This window comes from Protomyctophum bolini (assembly GCF_963924005.1).
Source record: "Protomyctophum bolini genome assembly, chromosome: 17".
Taxonomy (NCBI): Eukaryota; Metazoa; Chordata; class Actinopteri; order Myctophiformes; family Myctophidae; genus Protomyctophum; species Protomyctophum bolini.
The window spans coordinates 8,782,532-8,810,258 of NC_137878.1; the positions used below are offsets into that span (position 1 = coordinate 8,782,532).

At 42.9% G+C, this 27,727-nt stretch overlaps 1 protein-coding gene across 1 annotated transcript in view; it reads left to right on the forward strand.

Moving 5' to 3' along the window:
- Window positions 1–5,402: 5,402 nt before the first annotated feature.
- slc25a13 (solute carrier family 25 member 13) overlaps window positions 5,403–27,727 on the forward strand; it is a gene marked incomplete at both ends in the record, with an annotated part of 99,856 nt that continues 77,531 nt past the window's right edge. The window contains 5 exons of the mRNA XM_080787066.1: window positions 5,403–5,414; window positions 7,320–7,373; window positions 7,533–7,675; window positions 20,896–21,011; window positions 25,613–25,752. Of these exons, the coding sequence (XP_080643192.1) occupies window positions 5,403–5,414; window positions 7,320–7,373; window positions 7,533–7,675; window positions 20,896–21,011; window positions 25,613–25,752 (465 nt within the window). The remainder of the gene's footprint in view (window positions 5,415–7,319; window positions 7,374–7,532; window positions 7,676–20,895; window positions 21,012–25,612; window positions 25,753–27,727) is intronic.

Consider the following 27,727-nt stretch of genomic DNA (forward strand, 5'->3'; position numbering starts at 1 on the left):
TAGTGGAATCATAGTAAAGTGAGTCCTATATAGGATATGTATATAGGTTTGATTGATTGAAAATGTTATATTAACAGACACAGTATATGCAAAGTGTCAATACAAAAACGGTTACTGTGGACGACACCTGCATGATTCATTAACTTTTTGAGGCACTTTTTGTAGTAGGCCTATACATTTCCCATTCACTTCACAAAAGTCACTTGTCCGGAGCACGAGCACACAAATATAGGTCTATACATTTTAAATCAACTAACTGTAAGTTGGTTTTACTTGGTTAATTAATATCCCTAGATTAGAATGTCTATGATCTTACATTATATTTCATGAATTCCAAATACACAGCCCATAGATCGGCCCTATCCGCGCACGGTTTACCAGACTGACCTTGTCGGTATTTAAACTTATTGCACTGCCTGTGCACCTATATACCCAATAATGCATTCCTAAGACTTGAAGTCGTTTTGGGGACTAGTTTCATATTCATTTGAAAGTCCTGGCAGAAAATGTGTATTTTAGTCAAATATCTCCACTTTTCCACCAGCTGCACACGGACGACATTCTCTCCGGCGAGGGGCCCAGAATGAGTGCAGGACTGAACATATCAAAACTTTAGGAAGCACAAATGTATGGGGCACACAAAATAGGTTGTGTGATCAATTACCCAACACCAATCGCAAAAACACACCTGTCAATTGTGTGTGCGCCATAATGTTTGTGCTTCCCAAACATCTGACTGTTCCCAAAGGAGGTTTTTATATTTTCAGTCTAGCTTTTACACAGCATGTGTTTTCTGCCAGAACTTTCACGTGGATATGAAACTATAGAGGACAATATCTGACTCAAAGTCTTAGGAATTAATTACTGGGTGAGTATCCACGTGTACATGCTGACGTGTTCAGTCTGCTAACTGCTCTGCTGTTTGGTATTTGGAATACATGAAATTTTATGTAAGATTACAGACATTCTAGGGCTATTAACAATATTGGAAAGGTGATGATTAGGAAAGCCAGACAATAATGCCAGACAATATTGTTGGCTGGTATGAGCTTCGCAGAAAAAGCGAAACCAAGAGTCACTTGTTCAACGGACAAGTAAAAATGTAATGCACTTGTCCGGGAAGATTTAATACTTGTCCCGGACAAGCGGACCTATAATGTCAAGCCCTGCATTTACTACAGGGTCCACCATTTTCAATTCATCAGAACATTTAGAGACGTACAAATATACACTTCTAAAAAAAACAAAAACAAACAAACAAACAAACAAACAGGAAATCATCCTAAAAAGGAAGTACAAAGGGACAATAGATTGTGGACTCAGACTTTATTCACGAATTGCAGCCGTCCGTATAGGTGCTCTTCTTAACAGCGTTTTTGAAGGAGTCAAGGGATTCACATGTCTTAATGGCTGTTGGTAGGGCATTCCACATTTTGGTGGAATAGGACTATAGAGCGAAATTAATTTAGTCCCTTGTCTGAGCCGAATCTGGATTGCACATGGTCTGTTGGTCACCTCTATGGCTTTGACGATTATAAAAATGTGTAAGAAAGATCTGCTGAAACCATATATATATATAATTGAAATTAGTGAATAAAAACCCCCTTTTCAATACATAAAACCTTTTTTTGGTCTTCAGGGTATCTGTGTGTATAGCCTACTGCTACATTAGCGCGCTGATGGTAATTTCACGAGATTCCACCCTGCCAAATTGCTTTCTCCCATCATTGCTGTTCTCACCATCCCCTGTGTCTTTAATGCAAAACAGATTTGTCTGGGACATCCCACACTATCTGGACAGCCTGTCTGCTGTGTGGTTTTGGTGCAACTCCTAAGTTATATAAAATCTCTGCTTCTTTGGCAAGCGCTACATTCTGCATGGTTTTGTTGTTGTTGCACAATGGATGTTTGCAACCTCTCTCTCTCTGCGTGTGTGTGGGTGTGTGTGTGCGTGTGCGTGCATGCGGTGTGTCTGTGTGCGTGTGTGTGCGTGCTGCGTGCATGCGGTCTGTGTGTGTGTGTGTGCGTGCGTGTGAAATGCCTGTCGTGACTAGAGAGGCCTCACCATACTTTATTTTCCTATGAGATACCGTGTTTGCTAATGATGCAGCATAGCATGCAGAACGCTCATTATGTTTGCCTTTTCTGGAAAGAAGACACTGCACTGTTGGTGCTAAACATGATACACCCATACTGTACATGCAGTGGAGCACAAAACTGTATGCTTCAAATTGTATCATTCCTGTTATAGTGTCATAATCAACCAGATAATGTTATTAATATGATAGAATCTTTTAGACTTGAACCGTACGACGTGACCCGGCCTTTTTCTTTCAGGTTGAAATGTTAACGCTATAACTTATTTGAATCTCATTTCCATATCATGAATATCTATTTGGGAATGCATTATAGTCCAGTGGGTTTTCAACCCTTTTCATATCAAGGCCGGGCCCCCGTTATTCACTCTGCATTTGAGCCACGACGGAACCACCATTTGATGAGATTTTTAGCCTCGACTCTAAAGACCTAAAACTAAAGAATATATTTTGATATCGTTGGATAAGATTTTGGCGGCCACAATTCCATGCTGTATTGATGTTGGTATACCATAGGAGAGATAACAGGAAAGGATGTTGATCAAAATAACTAATTCATTCTCTAATTGCGTATAGACTTTCTTTTATAAATGAAGTAATGCAGATGTTTAACAATTAATGATTTAACTCTTGAAAGCGTAACATTTTACACTCTCAAGAGTTAAAGATCTATATAAGGGTCCATTTGGTTACCAACTCTACCATCATTGTAGCTGGGGACCACCTGGAATACCCTCAAGGACCACTAATGGTCCCCCGTACATACCACTGGTTGAGATTACTGCATTAGTCCATAAATTCACTGTATAAACTATACACCAAAAAAAGAATAGTGCATTGGAGGAAAGATATTCCGGGTGACCGATGTGGCAAAGAAGTATATTTCTGTGTAGCTGTCCAACCCTTTCAGTCCACTTAAGAAGAGGGAGAGAGAGATACAAATGATTGGCAGATGATAGCAATAAAAGTAAGAGCGAACTGGCCATTTTAGCGCGGCGGCGGCGGTGGTGGTGGGGCCATTTGAGAGAGAGGGATTATTAACCTGTCAGCATTTCAAACTGAGACATATAAGCGTCTTCCTCCCCGAAAAACACATCCCCACGACGTCTCTCTGTTACTTTTATTAGAAAGCCTTGGAACCTTTTGACCCCCCAAGGGGGCTACCGTTATTGGCTGTTAACAAGGACTTGTTGGTCAGTGGGGAGAGAAACCCTATATAAGTGGCCAATTAATCATTTGTTTAGAGTTAGGGTCTATTTTTGGACGCTCTGTGTTTAAAGGAGGGGGATAAAAATAGGAACGCTGTGGCTTCGAGACGGCCGGTCGTCACTCATCGCTCAACGTTTTGTCGGGACACGTGGGGCCCTTGGGGACGTGGACAGGAGACCCCTCCGGCCATGGAAGTTCAAAGGTCGCACGGTTTACCCTTATTATTACCACACACTTATACTCCTGGGAGGTGGGTCGTCCGTCTATTCCTGAAATAGAGTTTTAGTGTTTGATCCTGAGCAGGGCTGGGACTGGGACAAGAATTCGGCCCAGGCATTTTCACGTGAATTTGGCCCAGACCGGCCCACCACCACAACCAGCACGCAGATAGCAGAAACTCTACCGCCCGCTCCGTCGCGGCACACACAAACAAACAAACAAGCCCCTAATGCCACCACTTTTACAGAACAACATAGGCCTAAAATGATACAAACCAACAGACAACTATACACAACTCTTTGTAGAGGGTTTATTTGTCACTCACTGATACAGGTACAGTGGAATTATCATGATGGCACTGGCAGAATGGCAGCACGCCCGGACCTTTCCTCATGGTGGCCTGCCGCCTATTGGCCTGCCTGTCATTTTTTTTTCATCATGGCGGCCCCCTATAGGGTCGCGGCCCACCGGGCAAATGCATATCAAATGCATATCAAACAAGAAAAAACGAAACACATTTCAGCAAAAAAAATTGCAGGACATTTTCTTTTCCCTGAGCCTAGTAAGAAGCGATGCATATGTCAGAGGCAGCTAGATGTTAGCAGTTTTGCCTGCCTCAAATTTTCTTTTTTTTTGCAGCTCATGAATAATACAGAAAGCAAAGAAAGTAAATACCGGCTCATCTTTTTCAGCGGTAAATGCCACAAATAAGTGAGTTGTTTAGTGTTGGAGAGTGACAGCACTGTAAAATAAAATGTCATGGGAACAAATTATTAAATGTTAAATATTGTCATGACAGGCTTGGAAATACAGGTTCGGGGGATTGCACAAGCTGATACAACATTACTTACAGCCATTTTTCCAATAAGCCAAGGACCATTTTGCCGTCAATATTTGCGGGATGTGGAATATGCCCATGCCGAAGGCCATTTTGCGAGGAGCAGAGAGCCTGCTGGGAAAAATACAGTGGGTTCACGCTGGGTCTCCGGGAAGCTGAAAAGCCACCGGCAAAAAAAGCTATGAATTATTTTGAGTGCAAAATGCATTTTCTTTGAAGACCGTCGGGCCATTAGAGCCCTTTTGCTCCCTTTTAAATTGTTTTTATGCTGTGAGTAATGTTAACCTTTGCTTTTGTAGTCTCTCTCCCCAGCTTTTCTGACACACACCCATGGAACAATGCACAGATATACAGTAGGTTGGGAAATACGCTATATATAGGAACCATTTACTGCGAGGAAGAGGAGGTGTGAGGAAGGAACCATAACAGCCTAATATTCCACAGTAAGACGCTTGCTTGGAAAAGAAGAGGTTTTCAAATTAAAAAATGAGTCCTTTGCGATGAGTAGCCAGACAGACCTGGAGATAAATTGCATCTATAAAAGGAGCTACAGGTGTGGGAGACTATATACTTTATGTTTTTTCCATGTAGCAGAACATATAAGGTCACATAGGGACATCAAAAAACATACTACCTTATAATCTTTTTGTTTAGGAAAACAAATCGCTCACACACACACACACACACACACACACACACACACACACACACACACACACACACACACACACACACACACACACACACACACACACACACACACACACACACACTCTCTCACACACACACACACACACACACACGCGCGCGCACGCGCGCGCCATCGATCCATCACTGTCACTGTTCTATATATCCTGACCTATCCCCATGCACGTGCTGCTGCTCGCCCCGCCCCTCCTCTCTCTCCCCCCCCCCATCGCACCACGTGGCCGGTTGATCCTCTCTCATCCGGCGCATGATCACCATGGGAACGTTCGTCACGCACCAGGAAGTGTGTATGCGGGGACAGCAACTATCTGACAGTAAGCTGGCTATATAGAATGGCAGCAAAGGTAAGCTGACTTTTTCTTTCGGGAGGATTCCAGGTTTGTTTGAGAGTGAACGCATTGAATAACAACGATGCAGCGTTGTCACATCTCCGCGGCCGCGGGGACACGTCACTGGAGATGTTGTCAAAAAGCACTTTAGAATGACATTGTGCAAATGATGATTGAAGCGGCTTGCTAACTAGTCGTTAGCTTTGCTAAGAGGATGTGTTGGACTTGGAGGTTAACACCGGGGCCACACGTCCTCCCAGCAATGACATTGGGACTGTCTTTACACACACTTATGTAGCCAAATAAGCCAATACTAGCTAATATCAAAGTGCATGTATCTGCAGTGGTGTTACTTTGTTTAGCCACCATAGATTTCTAAAGCTTCCAAGCAGGTTACTTCAACATTTACACTATTGCTCAGCATGTTTGCTATAATAAAAGGCAATGATAACCTTGCTTTAGCATCATGCTATAACTACACCTGGGTGTTACATCAGAAAGAAGCATGCATGCGCGCAACCACCTGCAGCAGGTGCATGAGGGGGTTAATTATATGGTCCCCTGGTTTCACTGCTAGGATAGTTTTTTAAGATGCCAATACGTCAGTGGTTTTCAACCTGTGGTCCGGGGGCCCACCGGCGATCCTGTACCGTTGCCAAGTCATAGCAGATTGAACTTTGTCACATCACACCATTACAAATGTCCTACAAGCTAAGCTCCCAACATTTGCAACATGTGTATTAAATGTGTTAAACGTGTGTTGAATGCTAATGTCCGCTCCTTTGCTGCATTTGTGTCACTGTATATTTGCATGTACAGTGAAACGCGGTATCTGCATTTAACCCATATCAGGAGCATCTGAAAATCTGTTGTTCCACGGACCACCCCCCCCCGAAGAAGCAAAGATTTGAGTTAAAAACGTTCACTGTGAAAGAAAGAATATATATTCAAAGAGTTAAAAAAAAATAGCAGATCTACAAGCTCATAGCTCGTGAGATGAGCTTGTATAGATCTGCTATTTTTCAATAGCTAAAGTATAACGATGATAACATAATGCTTAAAACACCAAAAGGTGTTCAGAATGGGTGAAGGCCTATTTCACGCTTTGAGAGCTTGTAGATCGGCGATGAGCAGCGTTGCGGCGTCTTGCATGGTTTACTCTGCCTCTGCCATTGTTGTGTGTGAATGTGTGTGTGTCCATTAGGGATGGAGCTCGAAGCCCCCGACACCCGAAAAAACCTGATAATAAGCTTATTGAGTACCCGGTGTCAATAAGCTTTGGGCTTATCAAGCGCGTTATCGAGCATAGCGACCCATGATGTCATGTTGTTTAAACAATCAAGACAAGAGATAAATCGAATCACCCATGCTGGCACAAACATGTCGGTCTAAAAGTGTCGTTTCTTTTTGGTTAAATGGATTGGATATGCATTTTCTTTTTATAAAAGAGGTGAAGACACTGAAGATACATGGAGATGTTGTCATTATTACAGCACTATTCATATAAAGCCATTTAACACTTATTTTGCACAAATGAATGGTTGTTTTAACTTTTGTCATCTTCATTACATTTTAGATAGTGGTCAGCCATACAAACTTATACAGTCACAACTGGCCAATAAAAAAAAAGATACTGGTTCTTTCCACGAAATAATAGATGTACTGGTTCTGTTCAGAATTTGTCTTTCAACAAAATGATAGAAAATAGTGTGTCGTAGTGGGCTCGATAAGAAACCGTCTCGATAAGCCTGATCGACAAGGTGCTCGTTATTATCAAAAAAAATTAACGAGCTCCACTCCTAGTACTGTAGCTGTATGCATGGGTGATAGTGAAGTAACACCGCAAAGTGCTCCGAAAGACTAGAAAGGCGCTTTATATAAACGCAGTACATTTACCATTTTTACCATTTACTTTTCCAGGTAGTTCTGCCAAAGAGGGCTGACCCAACTGAGCTCAAATCCATTTTTGAAAAGGTTGGAATTGTCCTTTTTTTCTGTCACACAAACCAAACACCATGATAATGTTTTTCTTCCCACAATCCTTTATCACATGATTCAGCTACATTGACAAACGCTTAGCAATCCAACATGGGCGTCTGTAAAATGGTTTTTTTTCTTCATATACCGTTGCAGTACGCCAGCGTCAAGAAGAACGATGAGTGCTTCATGTCACCGGAGGACTTTGTGGCGCGCTTCATCCACGCTCACACGGACCTCAGACTGTCCGACGACGGCACCGCTCTGCTCGCCGGGGTGGTGGACCAGAAGAAAGACGGGTAGGTGACCGTCGCACTGTTGGTTTTTGTCGACTTATGTCCGTCGACTACCTACTGTTGTAAACTCTTAAGTACTGGACCCTCGTCTGGTTTGACAGACAGGTAGTGTGTGCCGGCTGGGTGTTGTGTGACGATCCAGTTGAGTTGAAGTATTCCTTTGGTACGGCGACAGCGACGGCGGGCCCGGGAGAACAATAACGTGACACGACACAGTATCACGCTAAAGGTTCACACAGTTTATTACACACACACACACACACACACACACACACACACACACACACACACACACACACACACAGGAACATAATATAGAGCTGGATCCCAATGACGTGACAACAAGATATGAGACATAATAACCGCTAACTGCAGCAAGGCTGACCTTGCTGTCTGTGAGATGTCTCTCGTATAGCCTAACTATATAAAGTATGCTACAGTTCAGGCAGTACACAATACATAATCAAGTACACTGTGTACACAGCCATGGGCGATCAGATTATAGCACCTACTTTCACTGATGAAAACTAAGACTAAGACGAAATAAAAACTAAGCCATGATGACTAAAACTATGACTAAATATACCGACAATTTCGGGATTAAAACGGATAAAAATGAGACTGAAATGTTATCGAGGGACTATAGTGGACAAGAGATCATTTTGTGCTTGGTTTGCGCTTGTCTTGTTGCACTCTGAAAACAGCCGACCTACAAGCACACGGCGCGTTGTGCGCTTGTAGATCGGCTATTTTCAGCATGCAACCTAGTGTGAAACCTGCAATAGTGAGAGTGAGTGGCAAATCGAGTGGCAAAGTGAGTTTAAGGTCATTTAACGTTGTTTAATGCAATCAGATGGGACTTTTCTGTTTGGATGTATGGGCTGTCAAGGCCAGTCAGTGGGCGTTCCCGACATAACTTCTGGGTATGGTGATGATGTCATGCGCATAACCTCTATTACAACACCATCAAGGCCCGCAGACAAAACTAATCAATGAAGTAGACTACAATTGTGTGATATTTAGTCGACTAACACTAGACTAACACTAAAACATTTCAGATGACTAAAACGTGACTAAAACTAAATGATTAAAAGTTTTATTCCAAAGATTATGACTAAACTAAACTAAAATAAACTGCTTAAACTGATGAACTGATTGTCGTCCCGTTCAGCTGTGTGTAGTGAACCAGCTGCTGCTGGCAGAAGAAAATAATTCAAAATGTAGAGATCATACAAGTACACCTTCCTTGATATCCCTAGTGTTAATTAAACTCCGAGGGTACAAATGAAACCAAAATGGTCAATTTAGTTGAAGTGTAAATTAAAGGTAGTGATATTTTTTTTATGCCTTTTTATTGATTCATTCATTGATTCATTTTCAGGTAGGTGACGAAACTTCCGCCAATCAGGAGAGAGTAGCCATTTGTCAGCTTAATTTTTTTTAGTCTTCAGGCATTTCTACTTTTAATAAATTGTACTGTGGAAATGTTGCCTTATACCGAAAACAGAAATAACATGTATTTCACGTTTACGTTTTAAAATATAGCAAATATAGCAAAATTGCAAAAAGGGAAAAAAAAATCTTCCATTTATTTAAGTTTATTGGGCCATTTGAAACGTGACATTCATGGACCATTATTTTGTCTATTTTCTGTATGAGGAATTAGTTAGGAAGGGATAGAGTACATAGCAAGAAGATAAAGTGAGACGTAAGCTGGATTTGAAACCATGAAGGTTTTCATGCGGTTCACATCCTAATGGGCCGAACGAACCACCAGGATACCCCAAAGATTAGAAAAGCTCTTGTGAATTTGAACATCCATCTATAGCCAGCTGTCAAAGTGACATCTTGAGTGTTAATCTATCCCTGAACCACATACACCTGTGTATTCCGTTGCACATCAAAAAGCTTAAATTGATCTACAAGCTCACATTACTTCCTGTTGTGAGTGACACGTGAGCTTGTAGTTGTGCTATTTTGTTGTATCTGCCGAGTGCTCGCCTGTTATGGCATTCCCAGAGAAGGGATATCACTCACAGGATTTGTACACGTTGCTGACTTTCATCACAAAAGCCCCTTTGCGTCCCTTTGATCATGCATGGCCATCTTTCTGGTATTAGTTAGCATTTTTATAAATACATTATTTTAGATGTCTTTCATATGAATTATTGTGCAAAGAAACATCAAGCCATCCACCAAAGGCCTCTTTTTCAAGTGCCCCCCCCCCCCCCCCCCCCACACACACACACACACTCTTCTTTGTCGACTCACACCTAATTTCACACTTCCCCCTCCCACTCAAACCCCCCATCACCCTGTTTTTTTTTTACATTAATATGTATGTTTTTAATGATATGTAATGATGGGTAATACATTGTAAGGGTATTAAAGCCCCCCAAAAAAAAAGAAAGAACAACATATTGCTATGGAAACCACCCGGGCTCCTGCAAAGAGCAAAGTGCACATGGCTGCAGAGTTTCATATTTACGTCTGCTTTAAGTAGAACGTGGGGTGTGCGCTGTTGTGAGGCAAAGACACACACACACACACACACGCAGAGACACACACACACGCGCGCGCACGCACGCACGCGCGCACATGCACTGTAATTGCCCGTGCTATTCAGCAGCACTCCCATGCATTGTGTGGCTCTGTAGCGGGGGATAAATGGAGCGACTGTGGCATGGGTGTTATTAAGGGGGTAAATCTATTAGGAACCCATTGCTCAAACTCTGTATCTAAAGCTCATTTTGGCGTCCGCGCAGGGGGATTTGAAATGACATCGGGGACCAAATGAAGAAGAGAAAAAAATAAAATCGTGTCTCTCTCTCATATTACTGACATCTCTTATATTCTTTTTAATAATACAATAAAGAGCAAGGTTTTGATTCGGTTCCCCTGTTTGTCTGCGGTTGACATGACGGTATATAAAGGGCCTTGTTATTATTACCACTCTTGCTAAAATGTGTTCTGTGTTTTTTTTCTCTTTTTGTTGTTCTAAAATGTGAATAATTAGGTTAGACAATGCGACTGGGTGATTACAGACCGGCGTGTATATATGAACGGGGAACAAAGAAAAACAATGGATATGCAGGCGCAGGGATGTCAGCCCCTTAACCCATTCAGAACGGGAACCCCTTTTGGGGTTTCAAGCATTATGTTATACTTTAGCTATTGGAAAATAGCAGATCTACAAGTTTGTAGGTAGGTCTGCTATTTTTGAAAATCACACTCGTGTGAAGTGAGTGGTGCAACTCCGTTGTGGGGTTCCAGACCCACAGGAACCACGGCCAGCGTGCCGGCCCGGTTCTGGCAAGCCGCCCCCCCCCCCCATGTCCGAAACGGTTGAGAAATGACAGTTACCGTGTGGGGGTCACTGTACTGTACTGTACTGTACTGTACTGTACTGTACTGTACTGTACTGTACTGTACTGTACTGTACTGGCACACCCAAAATCATCACTATAAACTTATTATGGGCGTGTGTGTTTGTGTGTGTGTTATAGGTTGCGCAGGTGGCGAAAAACAACCGTGCTATTTTCTTACTCAACCAGGCAGCCAGCCAGCCACACACATAGCTCCGTAAGGGAGTGGTTGCACCACAAATAAATTGTGAAAATGTGGTGCAAGTCACAATCTTTGCTTCTGGGGGGGGGGACAATATATTTTCAGATGGAGGTGGGCGGCCAATTACATATAGTTCCTGGGGTCCCTGACATGAAATTGAGCACCACTGAACTGATATAGAAACACCGGTGTTTCAGAAAACTGTCAGGATTTAGAAGACATTCTTTACATTTCGACGTCGTCGGGTCTAAATGGGTTAATGCAAGCCGAATAACAAACACACACATGCATTGTTTTCCAAGCGTCATGAAAAGAAACACCATGAGCAAAGAAAAACAAACCACTTTAGCCGCTGTATTTTGATGTTTGCTCACGGCTCACATGCAAATAAGTCGTAAACAATAAACTTTGGGTGGGTATATATATATGCATGTGTTTTTTTTCTTTTCTAAAGCTAATACCTGTGCTAAACTGCTCAGTTTTGCACAGGTATATAGGACAAGACTCTCATTTCAGCAAGATGAGTCGGGTGTAATGGAGTTCGGAGGGGGTCGTGTGCGTGCGTGCAAGTGTGTGTGTGTGTGTGTGTGTGTGTGTGTGTGTGTGTGTGCGCGCGCGGCCGCGCGCAAAAAAAAAGCTAAACGGTATCCAGGTCTGGTGAGTCGCGCGCAAAACAAATTCACGGGACCGCGCTCACGTAAATACGCTCCCCGCAGTGCTCTACTGCGCAAAAAAACGCAGGTCTCATTGAAAATGAACTGTAGGCGCGTTATGTCGCTTCACGTTTGAAAGGCCCTAAGCTGCATTTCTCTCGCCGCCTCCTCCTTGGCAGTGACTGTGTAAACCTGGTGGTGTATAATATAGTGACAGCCATAATGGTCTGTTCTGTAGAAAGCACTGTGTATAAGAGCAGTGGGTTGTCAACCTCTTTCATATCAGACCGTTATGTTTTCAGCATCTGAGCCGCATGCACGCGGACCACCATTTGATGACATTCATTTTAGCCTCTCTGACCCAAAACTAAAGAACTTTTTGTTATCGTTGGATAAGAATTTGTGTGGTGGCACACAGGAGAGATAACAGGCAAAACGTTATTCTTCTACCTTCTCTAATACAGACCTCTTGTAAATTACGTGTTTGCAGCTGTTTAACAATAATTTAACTCTTGAGAGAGTGAAATGAAACCCGGGTCCATTTGGTTTCATTTGTACGCTCTCAAGAGTTAAAGGGTCCATTTGGTTAACAACTCTCTGTCATTTAACTGGTTGAGAACCACTGCTGTACAACACCCCCCCCTTCTACTCAAGCGGAGGTGGTGGTGGGCAGTGGTTGAAAAAGTACTCAACTGTTTTACTAAAGTAAATGTATCTGTAATACTGCAATGTAGAACTATACTCCGTTACAAGTAGAAGTGCTGTATTCAAATGTGCTCCTGTAAAAGTACAAAAGTATCGGCATCGAAATGTACTTAAAGTACTCAAAGTAAAAGTACTCGTATTGCAGAATGTCCCATTTCGCAAGTTCAAGTTGTGTACAAAAATCTTTTGGAAATATAAGATCTATACAAGCTCACGGTGCGTCGCGTCGCATGCATGGCGACACATTGTGAGCTTGTAGATCGGCTATTTTCAAATGGCCCGGAATGTATATATGGTTGAAGTGGTTATAATGTATGTTTTCAAATCACAATTAAAATCTAACGTAATCTTAATCTTAACTAGTAACAAAAGTTTTCAAATAATTGTAGTGTAGTAAAAGTACACATTTGAGCTCCGTAGATGTAGTGGAGGAGTAGAAGTAAAAGTATTGGGAATTGGAAATACTCAAGTAGAGTACAAAATACCTCAATCAGAGTACAGTACTTAAGTAAATGTACTTAGTTACTTTACAGTTTACACCACTGGTGGCGTTCATGTGTTTGAGGCAAATCCATCCCAGAATGCACTCTGACTGTTCCTACCAGGAAGGAGGAGTGAAATCGCCTCATGCGCTTTTGAGCAACTTAATGCAAGTGGATGGGAGGAGAACTCGGCTGTCTTCTCTATTCATATATAACTCTATCGTTGGGACGCGTTTGCTGACTTATACCAAGAAGAATTAGATGCAGGTCGATGCTTTGATCCTTGACTCGTCTTCCATCTCTTTCACACTGTCGTCTCCTTTTTGTTTTGTTGCATTCGCTCTGGTCTCTTTCTTTTCCCATTTCTGTTTCTCTCTCTCTCTCTCTCTATCTCTCTCTCTCTCTCTCACCCCCTCCCCTAACCTGGAACACAGAGCTCCCTCGTGTTTCTCTTTTCAAATCACACCCACACAGGTCCTATCTCTCTCTCTCTCCTCCATCCATCTCTCCCACCCTGTTGAGAGTGTGAAAAATACCCAGGCACACGCACACTGTACATTATAGACTCTTGAAAAGCATGGAGGAGAAAAAAAAAAAAAAACTTTTATAAGACGGCGTGCTGGGAAGATTGCAGTCAGCGGGGGCTGCCATGGTGTGTAGTGTATGTGGAACGAAAACCCGGTGGGTGGTTCACCATACCACCCTCTCTAAACAACGATAGCACAGATATATACTGTACCCGCGGTCCTGTGCATGTGGATGTGCATGCACGGCTGTGTGTGTGTGTGTGTGTGTGTGTGGAGAGTGGATGGCTCGTGTCGTCGTCTGCAACAACAACGGCTATAGGATGCCAGAGAGACGAGGGGCTTATTGACGTTGCTCAACCAACCCCCCCTCCTCCCTCCTCCTCCCTTTACCATTAACCCATTTAGGCCTGACGTCAACATTGACAAGTTTTCTGAAACACCTCATGTTTCTATATGTCAGAGGTGCTCAATATTTCATGTCAAGGACCACAAATGTAATTGGCCGCCGCGCCGACCCACATCTGAAAAAAATATGTTGTTGTCCATGAACCCCCCCCCCCCCCCCCCCCAGAAGCAAAGATTTGAGTTAAAAACTGAAACTCTGAAAGAATATGTATTCAAAAGATTTGAGGCACATTTTCACGATTTTTTCCCAAAAAATAGCAGACCTACGAGTTCATAGTGCCGCGCTATGAGCTTGTAGGTCTGCTATTTTTCAATAGCTAAAGTATAATGCTCAAAACACCAAAAGGGGTTTCCCCGGCTAGAATGGGTTAAGCTAGCAGAGCGGTAGGCCCGCCGCCTCGCCCTAAACCATCACCATGCACTTACGCTGCTGGTAAACAACACTTCCAGACCCCTCTTGTGTTTCTGAAGAAGCCCATAAATATATATATATATATATATATATATATATATATATATATATATATGGGGCATGACAGAGACAGGATGAAGAAGAACAAAGCTGTCAGGAAAATAAAAACAAGGTGTAAAATCGCAGACCGGACTGTAGTCGGCACTAGAACAATGAAAACTTTCCGGCCAGTCGTACGCTCGACTGGAGATGTACGCCGAAGTTTATTGCGCGAGTGCCGCTCCATCGGAGTCTCGCACGGTTCCATAGATAACACCACAGGAGAATGATTTAACGACACAACAAATCCCAGGGAATGATGCATTAAGCACTGTAATACTCTCCTGTATCGCTATCACATCAGCCCCGTTGTGTGCACAGTCCGACAGTGTTGTTTTCGTCGACTAAAACTAGGATGAAAAATGTTCGTCGACACTTACAAAAACGTCATAAAAACTCAGCCATGATGACTAAAACTAAGACTAAATGTCGATTTCGTCAACAAATAAAAACTAGACTAAATCCTATAGGAAGGGGCTAGTGGACACAAGATCCAGTACAAGTCATTTTACACTTGGTGGCTTGCTGAAAATAGCCGATCTATTTTCAGCAAGTGTAGAAATCGGCCATTACGACAGCGTCAAGGCCTGCCTAAAATACATTTTAGTCGACTAAATCAACTTTAGTCGACTTTAGTTGACTATGTATGTATGTGTGTAATGTATGCATGCCTACTTTTCAGTCTTTATTTATATGTCTACCAGCCAAGATGCCTATATATTGTAAAATGACAAACTAACTGATGAAATGTCTGTTCTTGTTGCAATGATAATTGGAACCTTGGGGAGGGTGGGGCGATGGGGGAATTGTAATGAAAATGAAAAAATGCTTAATAAAAACCTGGTCACAAAAAAAAAACTTTAGTTGACTAAAATCGTGTGACATATAGTCGACTAAAACTAGACTATAACACTAAAAACATTCCGGGTGACCAAAATGTGACCGAAACGAAATGAAAACAATTTGAAGAGACTATCAAACATTTCCTGCCAAAAACAACAGTGCAGTCCGCCCATTGGAGTCTTGACTGTGTACACATATACTGTACACGTACTGTATATAGACTAGAGGAAAGCCTGGAGACATGCCATGGCCAGTTGATGGTTGGGAAGATGCCGTCTGTTGATTTGATTATTGCGCGTCTCAATGGGGTCGGCGCTATACACATGCTATAGTCGAGCGATGGCTTCCCTTCCCCTTCCCTTGTTTTGTAGTCGTCATGGCGCTGCTAATCAACCATCATGAGCTTCATCCTTGGCTAGAGAGCTGAGTGGGCGTGTGTGTGTGTGTGTGTGTGTGTGTGTGTGTGTGTGTGTGTGTGTGTGTGTGCGTGTGCGGTGTATGCCAGTATGTGTTAACAGTGTGTACTGTGTGTACAAATGCACATTACGTACACAAATACAGTACTGTATTTGTGTACGTAATGTGCCCACGTGTATCTATTTCAGTGGTTTTCAACCCTGTTCATATCAAGGCCCATTATTTGTTATTTACCTCTCAGACCCAGACTTTTAACACATTGTGTGCCCACACTATAGACTAAATGCTATAGGAAGGGACTAGTGGACAAAATATCTAGTATAAGTCATTTTACACTTGGTTGCATGCTGAAAATAAACCTTTTTTTTTTGCAAAGACGTCCACAGACGTCTTGGGCACCCCATACGGGGTACACACAATGTTAATATTTAGTTGTCGTTGGATAATATTTTGTCTTCAATTCCATGCTGTATAGATGTTGTTACGATAGGAGAGATGACAGGCAAACGATACATTATTTAAAGAAAATCTACATTCTCTAATTGTGCAGACTTCTTGTAAATTAACTTAATGTATAGCTGTTTAACAATAATGTAACTCTTTGGTTGGCCTCCTGGTCTTTGAAAATGTGCTCTATAAATAAGATTTGATTTGATTTGATTTTGATTTGAGAGTAAAATGAAATGGGTCCATTTGGTTTCATTTTACACTCAAACGAGTTAAAGATCTAACAAGGCGGGGTCCATTTGGTTACCAACTCTCCATCATTTAGCTGGGCTGGGGACCTACCTGGAACCCCCTAAAGGACCACTGGTGGTCTCCGGACCACTGGTCTATTAGGTACAAGTACTGTATATATGCGTGTATATTCTACGGTATCGCCTCCTGGATCTTGTCTGGTCTCGCGGTCTTAAGCCACGGCCCAATCCTCTTTGTGATCAACTCCATACATAGCCAGGTCTGACGTGCTGCCGCCTATAGCCTACAGTATATACCACCACGACACGCGCTTCACAATGTAAGCACATTTGTCGACTCGGCTTCTCAAAGAACGTCCGCCCGCGTCTGATATAGGAACGCTCATTATTGTTCAGTGTAATGCTGCAGATCACTGCCGATACTTTGCTTTGTCCTCAACAGCTGATGCTTGGCGAAGTGTGGTGGTGTGCTTCTGTACCCCCTGCCACCCCCCCCCCCCCCCCCCCTCCGTTCTTAAAACTGCCTGGCTAGTTATTAATACAGCAATTAGTCTCACGATTTAACTGTATTTTCTATTTTCGTGCGTCACGGGTAGATACATGTTATTCGCACTGGATTTGTGTGTACGTGTCTGTGCTTTTTTCTGCTTTCTCTATATCTATCTCTCTATCTCTCTCTCTCTCTCTCTCTCTCTCTCTCTCCCCAACACATACACACACACACACGCTTGTTCAGGTTTGTGCACACTGATGTGAGCATGCACACGAACAACCACACGTCCATGTCTCTCTCACACACACACACACACACACACACACACACACACACACACACACACACACACACACTCTCTCTCCCCTCTGAATTTCATCAGTAACATAATTAATTAGTGCGGCCAGCACAAAAAAATGTAATCATTGCTACACCCCCACCTCCATAAATTGAAATAGATTTAATAGGTAGATGCTCAGGGACTGCTCGTTAGCGCTGACCCCCCCCCCCCCCTACTGTAATTATCCTATCCATTTGTGAAATTCATAATGGACTGGAGGAGACTCTGGCCAGATTTTTGGACTAGATTGTGTCCTCACCGTTCTCGCATTGGGGGTCCCGGTGGGTTCATGTACTGTACACCCACCTGTATTATTCTCGTCATGTTGACTATGATGCATGTTTATTTATTTTTTGTTATTGATGAATAGAACACTATAAGACTTGGGGCGAAATAGGCGCACGGCACGCACGCACGCAACGCAAAACATACTAGTATACACGCCCAAACAGCTACTCTATAGTACAGTGGTTTTTAACCCATTCTGAACGGGAACCCATTTTGGCGTTAGTGTCATGTTATGCTTTAGCTATTGAAAAATAGCAGATCTACAAGCTCATAGCGCGCCACCGAGTGGCGCGCTACGAGCTTGTAGGTCTGCTATTTTTGAAAAATCGAAGAACGACTGACATTTTTTAGAATCTGATCTCAGGTCAGAATGGGTTCATCAGACCAGTGTGTGTCCAGTGGAAACCTCGTATGAATCTGATCTCAGGTCAGAATGGGTTAAAACCCTTTTTAATATCGAGGCCCATTATTTATTCTGTATTTTTAAGCCACAGACCACCAGATATTTTGTGTTATTGTTGGATAAAGTTTTCCCCACAATTCCATGCTGTATATTGAACTATTGATGTCGGTACCATGGGATGGATAACTCGAGAATTTGGTTTCATTTTACACTCCAGAGTTAAAGGAACTATATAAGGGTCCATTTGGTTACCAACTTTCCTTCATGTATAGCTTGGGGACCACCTGGAACCCCCTCAAGTACCACTGGTTGTCCCCCACTAGACCACTGGTTGAGAACCACTGCTCTGGTAGGGTCTTTATTTACTAACGGTGTTGATGAGGCTAATTCCAGTGCATCTAGGCTATACCCGCTCAACGTCTTTCCTGTGTGCCTTGGCCCATTCAGACATTTCACTACGGTTCATATTGTATTAACCCATTTACACCCGAGGACGATTCTACAAATGCCTTCTAAATCATCACGACGGTTTTCTGAAAAACCTCTGTTTCTGTGTCAGACACTTTCAATTGTCAAGGACCCCGAAAATATAATGTAATTGGCCGCCGACCCCCATCTGAAAATATGTTGTTCCAGGGACCCCCCCCCCCCCCAGAAGCAAAGATTTGAGTTAAAAACGTTTGCTCTGAAATAATATATATTCAAAGATTTCCGCCACATTTTCACGATTTTTTTGAAAAATATCAGATCTACATGAGGCTCGTCGCTCGTCGTGGGTGCCACGCTATGAGCTTGTAGCTATAGAAAACAGCTAAAGTATAACATAATGCTTAAAACACCAAAAGGGGTTCCCGTCCTGAATGGGTTAAGTTTATATTAAAGGATTTCCCTTTAGTTGCTTTCCAGCTAACTCCCCTGCCTGTCCACTTTGTTTAAAATGGCACAGCGAAATATATATATATCCTTATTCTTTTCCCAGGCTGTGCCAGCTGCCAGGGTAGACGGGCGGCATATACAGTATGCTGAGCTTTTAAAAAGGGAAAAAAAAAAGCTCTTATTTTCATACAGTCATGGTGACTGAGTTTATGACATTAGAAGTGGAATAATACGCTACTGGGCTAAATGACTTGTTGAATTATTCTCACGTCTGAACGATAACGCCGTTGCAAGCGTGCCGGTTTGCTACTGCGTGATTAGAAACCACGGTCGCATCATATTTTGGGTATTCACAGATTGTCTTGCTTCTGACGGAATATTCCGTCGTATACAATCAACCGTGCCTATGACCGAATGCTCCGTCATATAAGCTTTTTTTAATGATATGAAACGGGATCGCTGTAGTCAATTCCTTTTTTTTTTTTTGTGCAACCGCTCCTATAGACGGCTATGTGTGTCCCTGGGTCTCTAGGTCTGTCCCTGGCTGGGTGGCTGGCTCTGTCCGAGCACGAAAATAGCATTATAGCGTTTGCTCACCACCAAGTGTCACTGTTGCACAGCCTAACGTACACAACACACACACACACACACACACACACACACACACACACACACACACACACACACACCGGTGATCCCGATTAGTGCTGCCAACGAATATTCTATATCCGAATATAGATTCGAATCAATTTTTTTAATTAATAACCGAATATATAAAATTAAGGTTCGAATTAAAAATAATTTTTTTTTTTATTATTATTATTAGTTTTCCGTGCCATGGGTAAGCGTTGTGACTTGTGAGCTTGTAGATTAGTTATATTTGCCATGCGACACGCCGACAACGGCATACATTGAAGAATAAATCAGCTGCCTCGCACATTTCCTAAACACAGACTATACAGCGCAGCGCAGCGCAGTTCTGATTGGCTGCCTCGTCTCCAGCCATGTTGCCTCAGAATTCTTTAGGGTCACTAATTTGAGCATAACAGCGGAGCATAGGCGCTAGCCAGCTAAAAAGTTTCATAACGTCGGCAGCAGACCCACAGTCCACAGATAATAATAATGCAGCAGAATTAACACTGCCTCCGTGCCTCGTTTTGATAAGGCTGTGTGGTAGCCTGGTAGGATTGCTCATTTAAGAAAAAAATGTTACTGGAGAAGGGAGAATGTATGCGTTCCGTTCCATCTCAGTTTTCAGCAACACCAATGCGCGGAGAGAGAGAGTTGCGCCAGCAATGCGATCTTAAATGTTATGTCTAAGGTTGTATTGGTGTAAATATAATTATTAAAAAATCCGATTGGCTCGAATTGAAATCCGAAATCCGAATGGCTCGAATTGCTCGAATCCACGTGGGTTTTTAAAACGAATATCCGAATCCAATTTTTGGACAATTACGGCAGCCCTAATCCCGATTGGAACAAGGACGGCCTCTATTTAGCTCGCTAGCATCGGCGCTAATATTTAGCATGTAAAATGTAATGCCAAAACGGACGTGCGTCACACTATTATAAGACCAAGTATAGGTCCGGGGTCGGCACTGAAGCGCCGTCACTTTCGCCCACCAGGGGGCAGTCAATGTGTCAGAACTGGTATCCGTTTAGTCCGTTGTATCGTGGCACACTTGAAGAAGTGTGTATACTGTGTTGTATTGAGTAAATGTTGAATCTTGTTGTTATTCTTCATGTCATGTCTATGAATTGATTGCACAACTTTTTGACTAGTGTGTACACCCCTTTTTGACTGTACTTTTGACTGTTTTTTACATTCTGTCTAATATACTATATCAATCAATCAATTTCTATGGTTGTGGACACTGGACTATACTTTGGGTTTTCACAGTAGGGTGCCACAGGTTGAAGAGCATGTCCTCTGAGACCTGACAGTATTTAACCCTATATATAGCTCTTTCTAACCTCACCCTTCTCTGTGTTTCTCTACATCCACCTGTCACCAGGCTGATTAACTTCCAGGAGTTTGTGGCGTTTGAGTCGGTGCTCTGTGCCCCAGATGCCCTCTTCATGGTGGCGTTCCTGTTGTTTGACAAAACGGGCAACGGCATGGTCACATTTGGTAAGTACTATAGTGCCGCGTCCATGCCTCGAACCGACTAAACCACAGTTGCCAACTTCTGTTATGTACTGTAGGTAGCAGGGGGTGGACAACTTTGAAGCTGGAGAGGGCCGCTATAGTTCCACACTCACTCCAGAGGGCCGCTATAGTTCCACACTCACTCCAGAGGGCCACTATAGTTCCACACTCACTCCAGAGGGCCACTATAGTTCCACACTCACTCCAGAGGAACCACTATAGTTCCACACTCACTCCAGAGGACCACTATAGTTCCACACTCACTCCAGAGGAACCACTATAGTTCCACACTCACTCCAGAGGGCCACTATAGTTCCACACTCACTCCAGAGGGCCACTATAGTTCCACACTCACTCCAGAGGGCCACTATAGTTCCACACTCACTCCAGAGGGCCACTATAGTTCCACACTCACTCCAGAGGAACCACTATAGTTCCACACTCACTCCAGAGGACCACTATAGTTCCACACTCACTCCAGAGGAACCACTATAGTTCCACACTCACTCCAGAGGGCCACTATAGTTCCACACTCACTCCAGAGGGCCACTATAGTTCCACACTCACTCCAGAGGGCCACTATATTTCCACACTCACTACAGAGGGCCACATATGCATATTACTGTCCTAACAAAAATAGCCGATCTACAAGCTCAAAACGCGTCGCACTGCAACACGTTTTGAGCTTGTAGATTTGGTATTTTTGCCATTTAGTTTTTTAACCGGAATCCTGAAAAGTAAACTTTTTTTTAATAATTTCAAATTCATTTAGTTATATTATATTAACTTTATGAACTTAAATGCAAAAACATTGGACATAAAAAAGACAACATTTTAAATCTAGTCATTGATATAGACTGAAGTCACCGAGTGGCGCGCTACGAGCTTGTAGGTCTGCTATTTTTTGAAAAATCGAAGAACGACTGACATTTTTAGAATCTGATCTCAGGTCTGAATGGGTTAATCAGACCAGTGGGTGTCCAGTTGGAAACCTCGTATGAATCTGATCTCAGGTCAGAATGGGTTAAATGATACGTGACAGCGCTAGGGTTAAAGCGTTAGCGTAGCGGGGCCGAGGTTTCTTCGTGGCTCTACTACTACGCTTGGAAGGGGAGGGAGAGAAAAAAAAAATGTTGCTGTCTGTCTGTCTGTCTGAGCCTCTGCAGCCAGTAGAAGACACAGAGACACTGAACATGAGCCCCAAATTATAGCCTTACTAAAGAAACAAAAACAAACCAACAGAGCGACCTGTTTCTTATTACCAAACACGCTGCGTCGCCGAATGAGCACAGAGAAGAAAGGGAAACAGAGGAGAGAGAGAGAGAGAGAAAGAGAGAGAGAGAGAGAGGGAGAGAAACTATACATTTATTTGACAAAATCTGAGAAATTGAGGGATGGCAGCAAGAACGAGAGGCAATTTTTATTTCAGTCAGACTAGTACTTTTTTGGATCGAGACAGCTCCGCCGCATGGGTTTTTTTTTTTTTTTACACTTTAATGAGGCAATAAATATACAGCTCTTTAACTCTTTAAAGGGATAGGTGCAGGCAGCGCCGCTACAGTTTATATTATCAGCTTTTATGGACCTGTCAACACCATTTTTTCTGTTGTTATTTTTGGTGGCGGGTGTTTTCAACACTATACTACTTTTTTTTAATCTTTCTGGCTCTGATACAACTACAGTAACTGCATTTTCATGTGCTATACCACGTTCCGTTACATTTTTTATGAACTCTATATAGATTCCAGCAAATTATGGATTCATTATTTAGTAGTAAGCAGTAAAAAAAAAGGAAAAAAGAAAACATGCATTCAACCCCTTGTTTTAAAAAAATGCTGCAGTGTGCTTTGCCGCTTGTACTTAACCCATTCTGACCTGAGATCAGATTCATACGAGGTTTTCACTGGACACACACTGGGTCTGATTAACCCATTCTGACCTGAGATCAGATTCTAAAAATGTCAGTCGTTCTTCGATTTTTCAAAAATAGCAGACCTACAAGCTCGTAGCGCGCCACTCGGTGGCGCGCTACGAGCTTGTAGATCTGCTATTTTTCAGTAGCTAAAGCATAACATGATGCTGACACCAAAACGGGTTCCCGTTCAGAATGGGTTAATTGAAATTACTCCGGTGGGTTATTATCAAATAAAAAAACGGCTTTACAGAAAAAAATGAAATAAAAATGAAATCTAGAGTGGCATGCCATTCATTGCGTTGGAAAAACAAACTAGGGGCTTTAATGCAACTTAAGCTACGGCAATTAATGCTTTTTTTTTTTAAATAGGTAATAAAGTAAGGGAGTTGTTATTTTGGTTGACTTGGAGAGGGCGGCGGCTCGTTTCATCTAACGAGCAGCCAAAGAGAACTGGAGAGGGGCCGAGCGAAAAGAGAGGGATTCTGCAACGCGTCACAATAAAGCAACTTTGACAAGTCCATAGTCTCAGTCACAAGTTATCCCATTTTGGGCGGAAACCCCCTTTTGGTGTTATAGCATTATGTTATGCTTTAGCTATTGAAAAATAGCAGATCTACAAGCTCATAGCGCGCCACCGAGTGGCGCGCTACGAGCTTATAGGTCTGCTATTTTTGAAAAATCGAAGAACCACTGACATAGAAACATAGATTTTTCAGAAAACTGTCATTTTCAAACAGACATTTTTAGAATCTCAGGTCAGAATGGGTTATTTTATGCTTTCGGTGGAATGGTTCGGGGGGGGCCGATGCGGAGTGGCAGACAGACGCAGTCCGTGTGTCTAGTGCATGGTGTAATGCGCGTAATGTTTTTCATGCAATTTTCCACTTGTGCGCCAAAGGCTCATTGCTCACTGGCATTGGGATATTCATTAACCTTTTGGAAGAGGCAGAAAAACAACAAACCTTTTAACTGCCACGGAGACACCTTCGCTCTAATTGAGCCTTTTAAAAATATGAACATTTAGATATGTGCATATATAATCAGCTGCGATGATCTTCCTCCCCCCCCCCCGTCGACAGAAACAATTAAAAAGGAAATCCGCGCGTATACTCTCTTCCTCTTGCTTTTCCGAGGCAAGACGGTGTGTGCATTTCAAATCAACCCTAATGTACCCGGGACCTCGGTACACACCTACAGAATGCCTGGCATTAGGCCTGTTTAAATCAATTAGGCAAATGTGAAATATTGCAATAAGTTCAAACGTTCTCTCTCTCTTCCCACCTCAGGGTTCCAGACTTCAGAGTAATGCTGCCAATCGCACGCATCGCATCGCAACGCACGCACGCACACACACACACACACACACACACACACACACACACACACACACACACACACACGCACACACACACACACACACACACACACACTCGCGCGCGCACACACACAGTGATCTATCTCACCCTACACCCCTTCCTCTCACCCACCACCACAGCCCCTCGCCACCACCACCACCACCACCCTTGGCTATAGCAAACGGAATGTAGGCGGACGACACTGTTTTCTTTACATTTACAAGCGCTTCACTTTAATTGTGTCACCTGTATAGGATATACTGCTTTTGCTTTTTCAAACTAGAACAGATTATCTGATATCGGACACCTATTAAGTATAGCAAAAGGCGAGCATGTTGGCGTCAAACTGAATCGAGGACATGAAATGGCAACGGCTCGAGAACTATATATTACCATTGTGTCAAATGCGTTTGCACTAGACGGCACAATATAGACTACAGTACAGTACATAATATGTTGCCATGGGTTCCTCTGTTTTCATTTTTAACAAGGCCAAAGACACATTCCCAAGCTCTCCTATACATTATAGGACATAATAAATAATGGAATAGTCAAAGTCAAATCAATTGATGGATTAACCTTAGGGGGTTGCGGCATGGCCTACATCATGCATGGGCAACTGGCGGCCCGGGGGTCCCCACCTTGACTTATATCAGGTTGATGACTACAAGTATTTGGGTTCATATATCTTCAAGGACTTTCAAACTAGGAAGGGTATGTATGGCCCGGTCAGCCTGCAATGACATGCATAAGATCTGGTCATCCCAGCTTAGTAAGAGGTATTTAGTAAAGAATATTTCGGACGACCGTCGAGCCGGTTCTACTCTATGGCTCCGAGACATGAAATGAGAGAAACGGCTGGATGGCCTAGCGAACTATTTTAACTCAAATCTTTGCTTCTGGGGGTCCCTGGATAACAACATATTTTCAATTGGGCCTCCGTTCCCAAATACATATAATTCTGGGGGTCCTTGACATGAAAAAGGTTGAGCAGCACCGCTGACGCATAGAAACAGGTTTTTCAGAAAACTAAACTTAAATGGGTTAACCCATTTTGGGGCGGGAACCCCTTTTGGTGTTTTAACTAAGCATTATGTTATACTTTAGCATGGCTAGTCGAGCAGTTCTGATTGGCTGCCTCGTCTCCAGCCATGTTGCCTCAGAATTCTTTAGGGTCACTAATTTGAGCATAACAGCGGAGCGCAGCTAAAAAAAAGTGGCATAACGTCAGCAGCAGACCCACAGATAATAATAATGCAGCTGGTAATTAATTGATTTAATCAATTTGGGCTTGTTTTGTATCTACTCCACAGAGGACGTGAAGCAGGTGTTCAGCCAGACCACCGTCCACCAACACATCCCCTTCAACTGGGACTGTGAGTTCATGCGGCTGCACTTCGGCACGGAGCGGACCAAGGAGATGAACTACGGAGAGTTCACCCAGTTTCTTCTGGTGAGTTTGTGCGAGGGATCTCCATTCTCCATCTCCTGATTTTTCTGTGGCACACTCAACCATGCAAGTGAATGTATTATTTTGCATTCACTAATTCGTGTCCCACACGGTAGAGTTTGACTCACACACTAGCAAGGTGGGATCCGGGGACCCCCAGGGGGTCCTTAACCCATTTTGACCTGAGATCAGATTAAAAGAAAAATCTTCTACATCCTGACAGTTTTCTGAAAAAAGCTCTGTTTCTGTGTCAGTCAAAAATAGCAGACCTACGCTATGAGCTTGTAGATCTGCTATTTTTCAATAGCTAAAGCATAACATGATGCTAACACCAAAAGGGGTTCCCTCCCAAAATGGGTTAAGGGAGTTCCATGGGGTCCCCAGCTAAATGATAGTTAGGAACCAAATGGACCCTTATGGGTCTGTAACTCAAATGGAACCAAAGCGGACCCTAACGGGTCTGTTTGGTTCCATTTGTACACTCTCAGAGTTAAATTAACTTTGATTTAACAATATAAATTGGGGTTCCAGAGATATAAATGCCATTACATATGGGTCTGTACTATAGGCTAATATACATGGGGGTCCTTGATTCTCCGGGGGTTGAGAATCTCTGCTAGAGCTGTAAAAATCTTCTCTTATGGGGGTCCCTGGCGTATCTTTTCAATTGGGGGTCCGCGGCCTAATTAGTGTGAATCTGGGGGTCCGTGACATGAAAAAGTATGGAAACCACTGACTAGCCAGTCAAAAGCCAGCCACTCGGGCTGAATATAACAGTTTAAGCGTCATATAGTTACCGTACTGTTTTGAGCTCAGTCCATGCAGGAAAAGATCTCATGAGGCCGATTTCTAAAATTCTAAACGACATTTTCTAAATGTCTGACAAACGTACGTTTTCCATATCAGTGGTGCTCAAACCTCTTCATGTCAAGGACGCCCACAATTGGATGTATTTGGATGCTGACCGCCCATCTCAAAACACTTAGTTCCAGGCACCCCTAAATAAAGATTTGAGTGTATGTATGTATATATATATATGCCCCAAAAAAAACAACAACAATGAAAACAAATGTAGTGAGCTATGCTGAAAATATAGCTATTGCTCACATCAAACTGGCAGATTGTATAGCAATGATTGAGCTTCTTTTTTTTCCTCCTTCTTGCCAATCCTTCAGGGAACCATTTCAAAAACTAGGGATAGTAAGTCTTATAGGTCTAAATGACCTACATCTCTGATTAGATGAAAAGCAGCCGTTCTCTTGGGGTCCCCGGAACGGGTCACATCCTTAATGGAAGGAACGGAGTCACTATGGGTCTCTCTGGATCCTGTCTCTAGATCGGTCTGTTCTGCCCAGTCTCGCACATAGAAAAGGCGGGCAGACGGACACACATGCGCACACACACACACACACACACACACACACACACACACACACACACACACACACACACACACACACACACACACACACACACACGCACACACTCCATTTCCACTCGCTCTCTATCAATTTCACATGCTGTCTTTCGTATTTCTGTCAACATGATGGTCACTTTGTCCGTCACAGTCTGTCCTCTGTTAGCCATTTCATTGCTCTTTCTTACTTTCTTTCTTTCTATCTTTCTTTCGTTAGGTCTTTCGTTTTTTTTATTACTTTTACCTTCTTCCAGATCAAACCCATGAACGTAATTCATGGCAACATCGTCGGCGAATCGCATGAATGTTTTTGTTTTCGAAAATGGTATTGCTTGATGCTCGTTTTTTTACAGTATGACGCACGCACACTTAACCCATTCTGACCGGGCACCCGTTTTGGTGTTGGCATCATGTTATGCTTTAGCTATTGAAAAATAGCAGATCTACAAGCTCATATCGCGCCACCGAGTGGCGCGATACGAGCTTGTAGGTCTGCTATTTTTGAAAAATCGAAGAGCGACTGACATTTTTTAGAATCTGATCTCAGGTCAGAATGGGTTA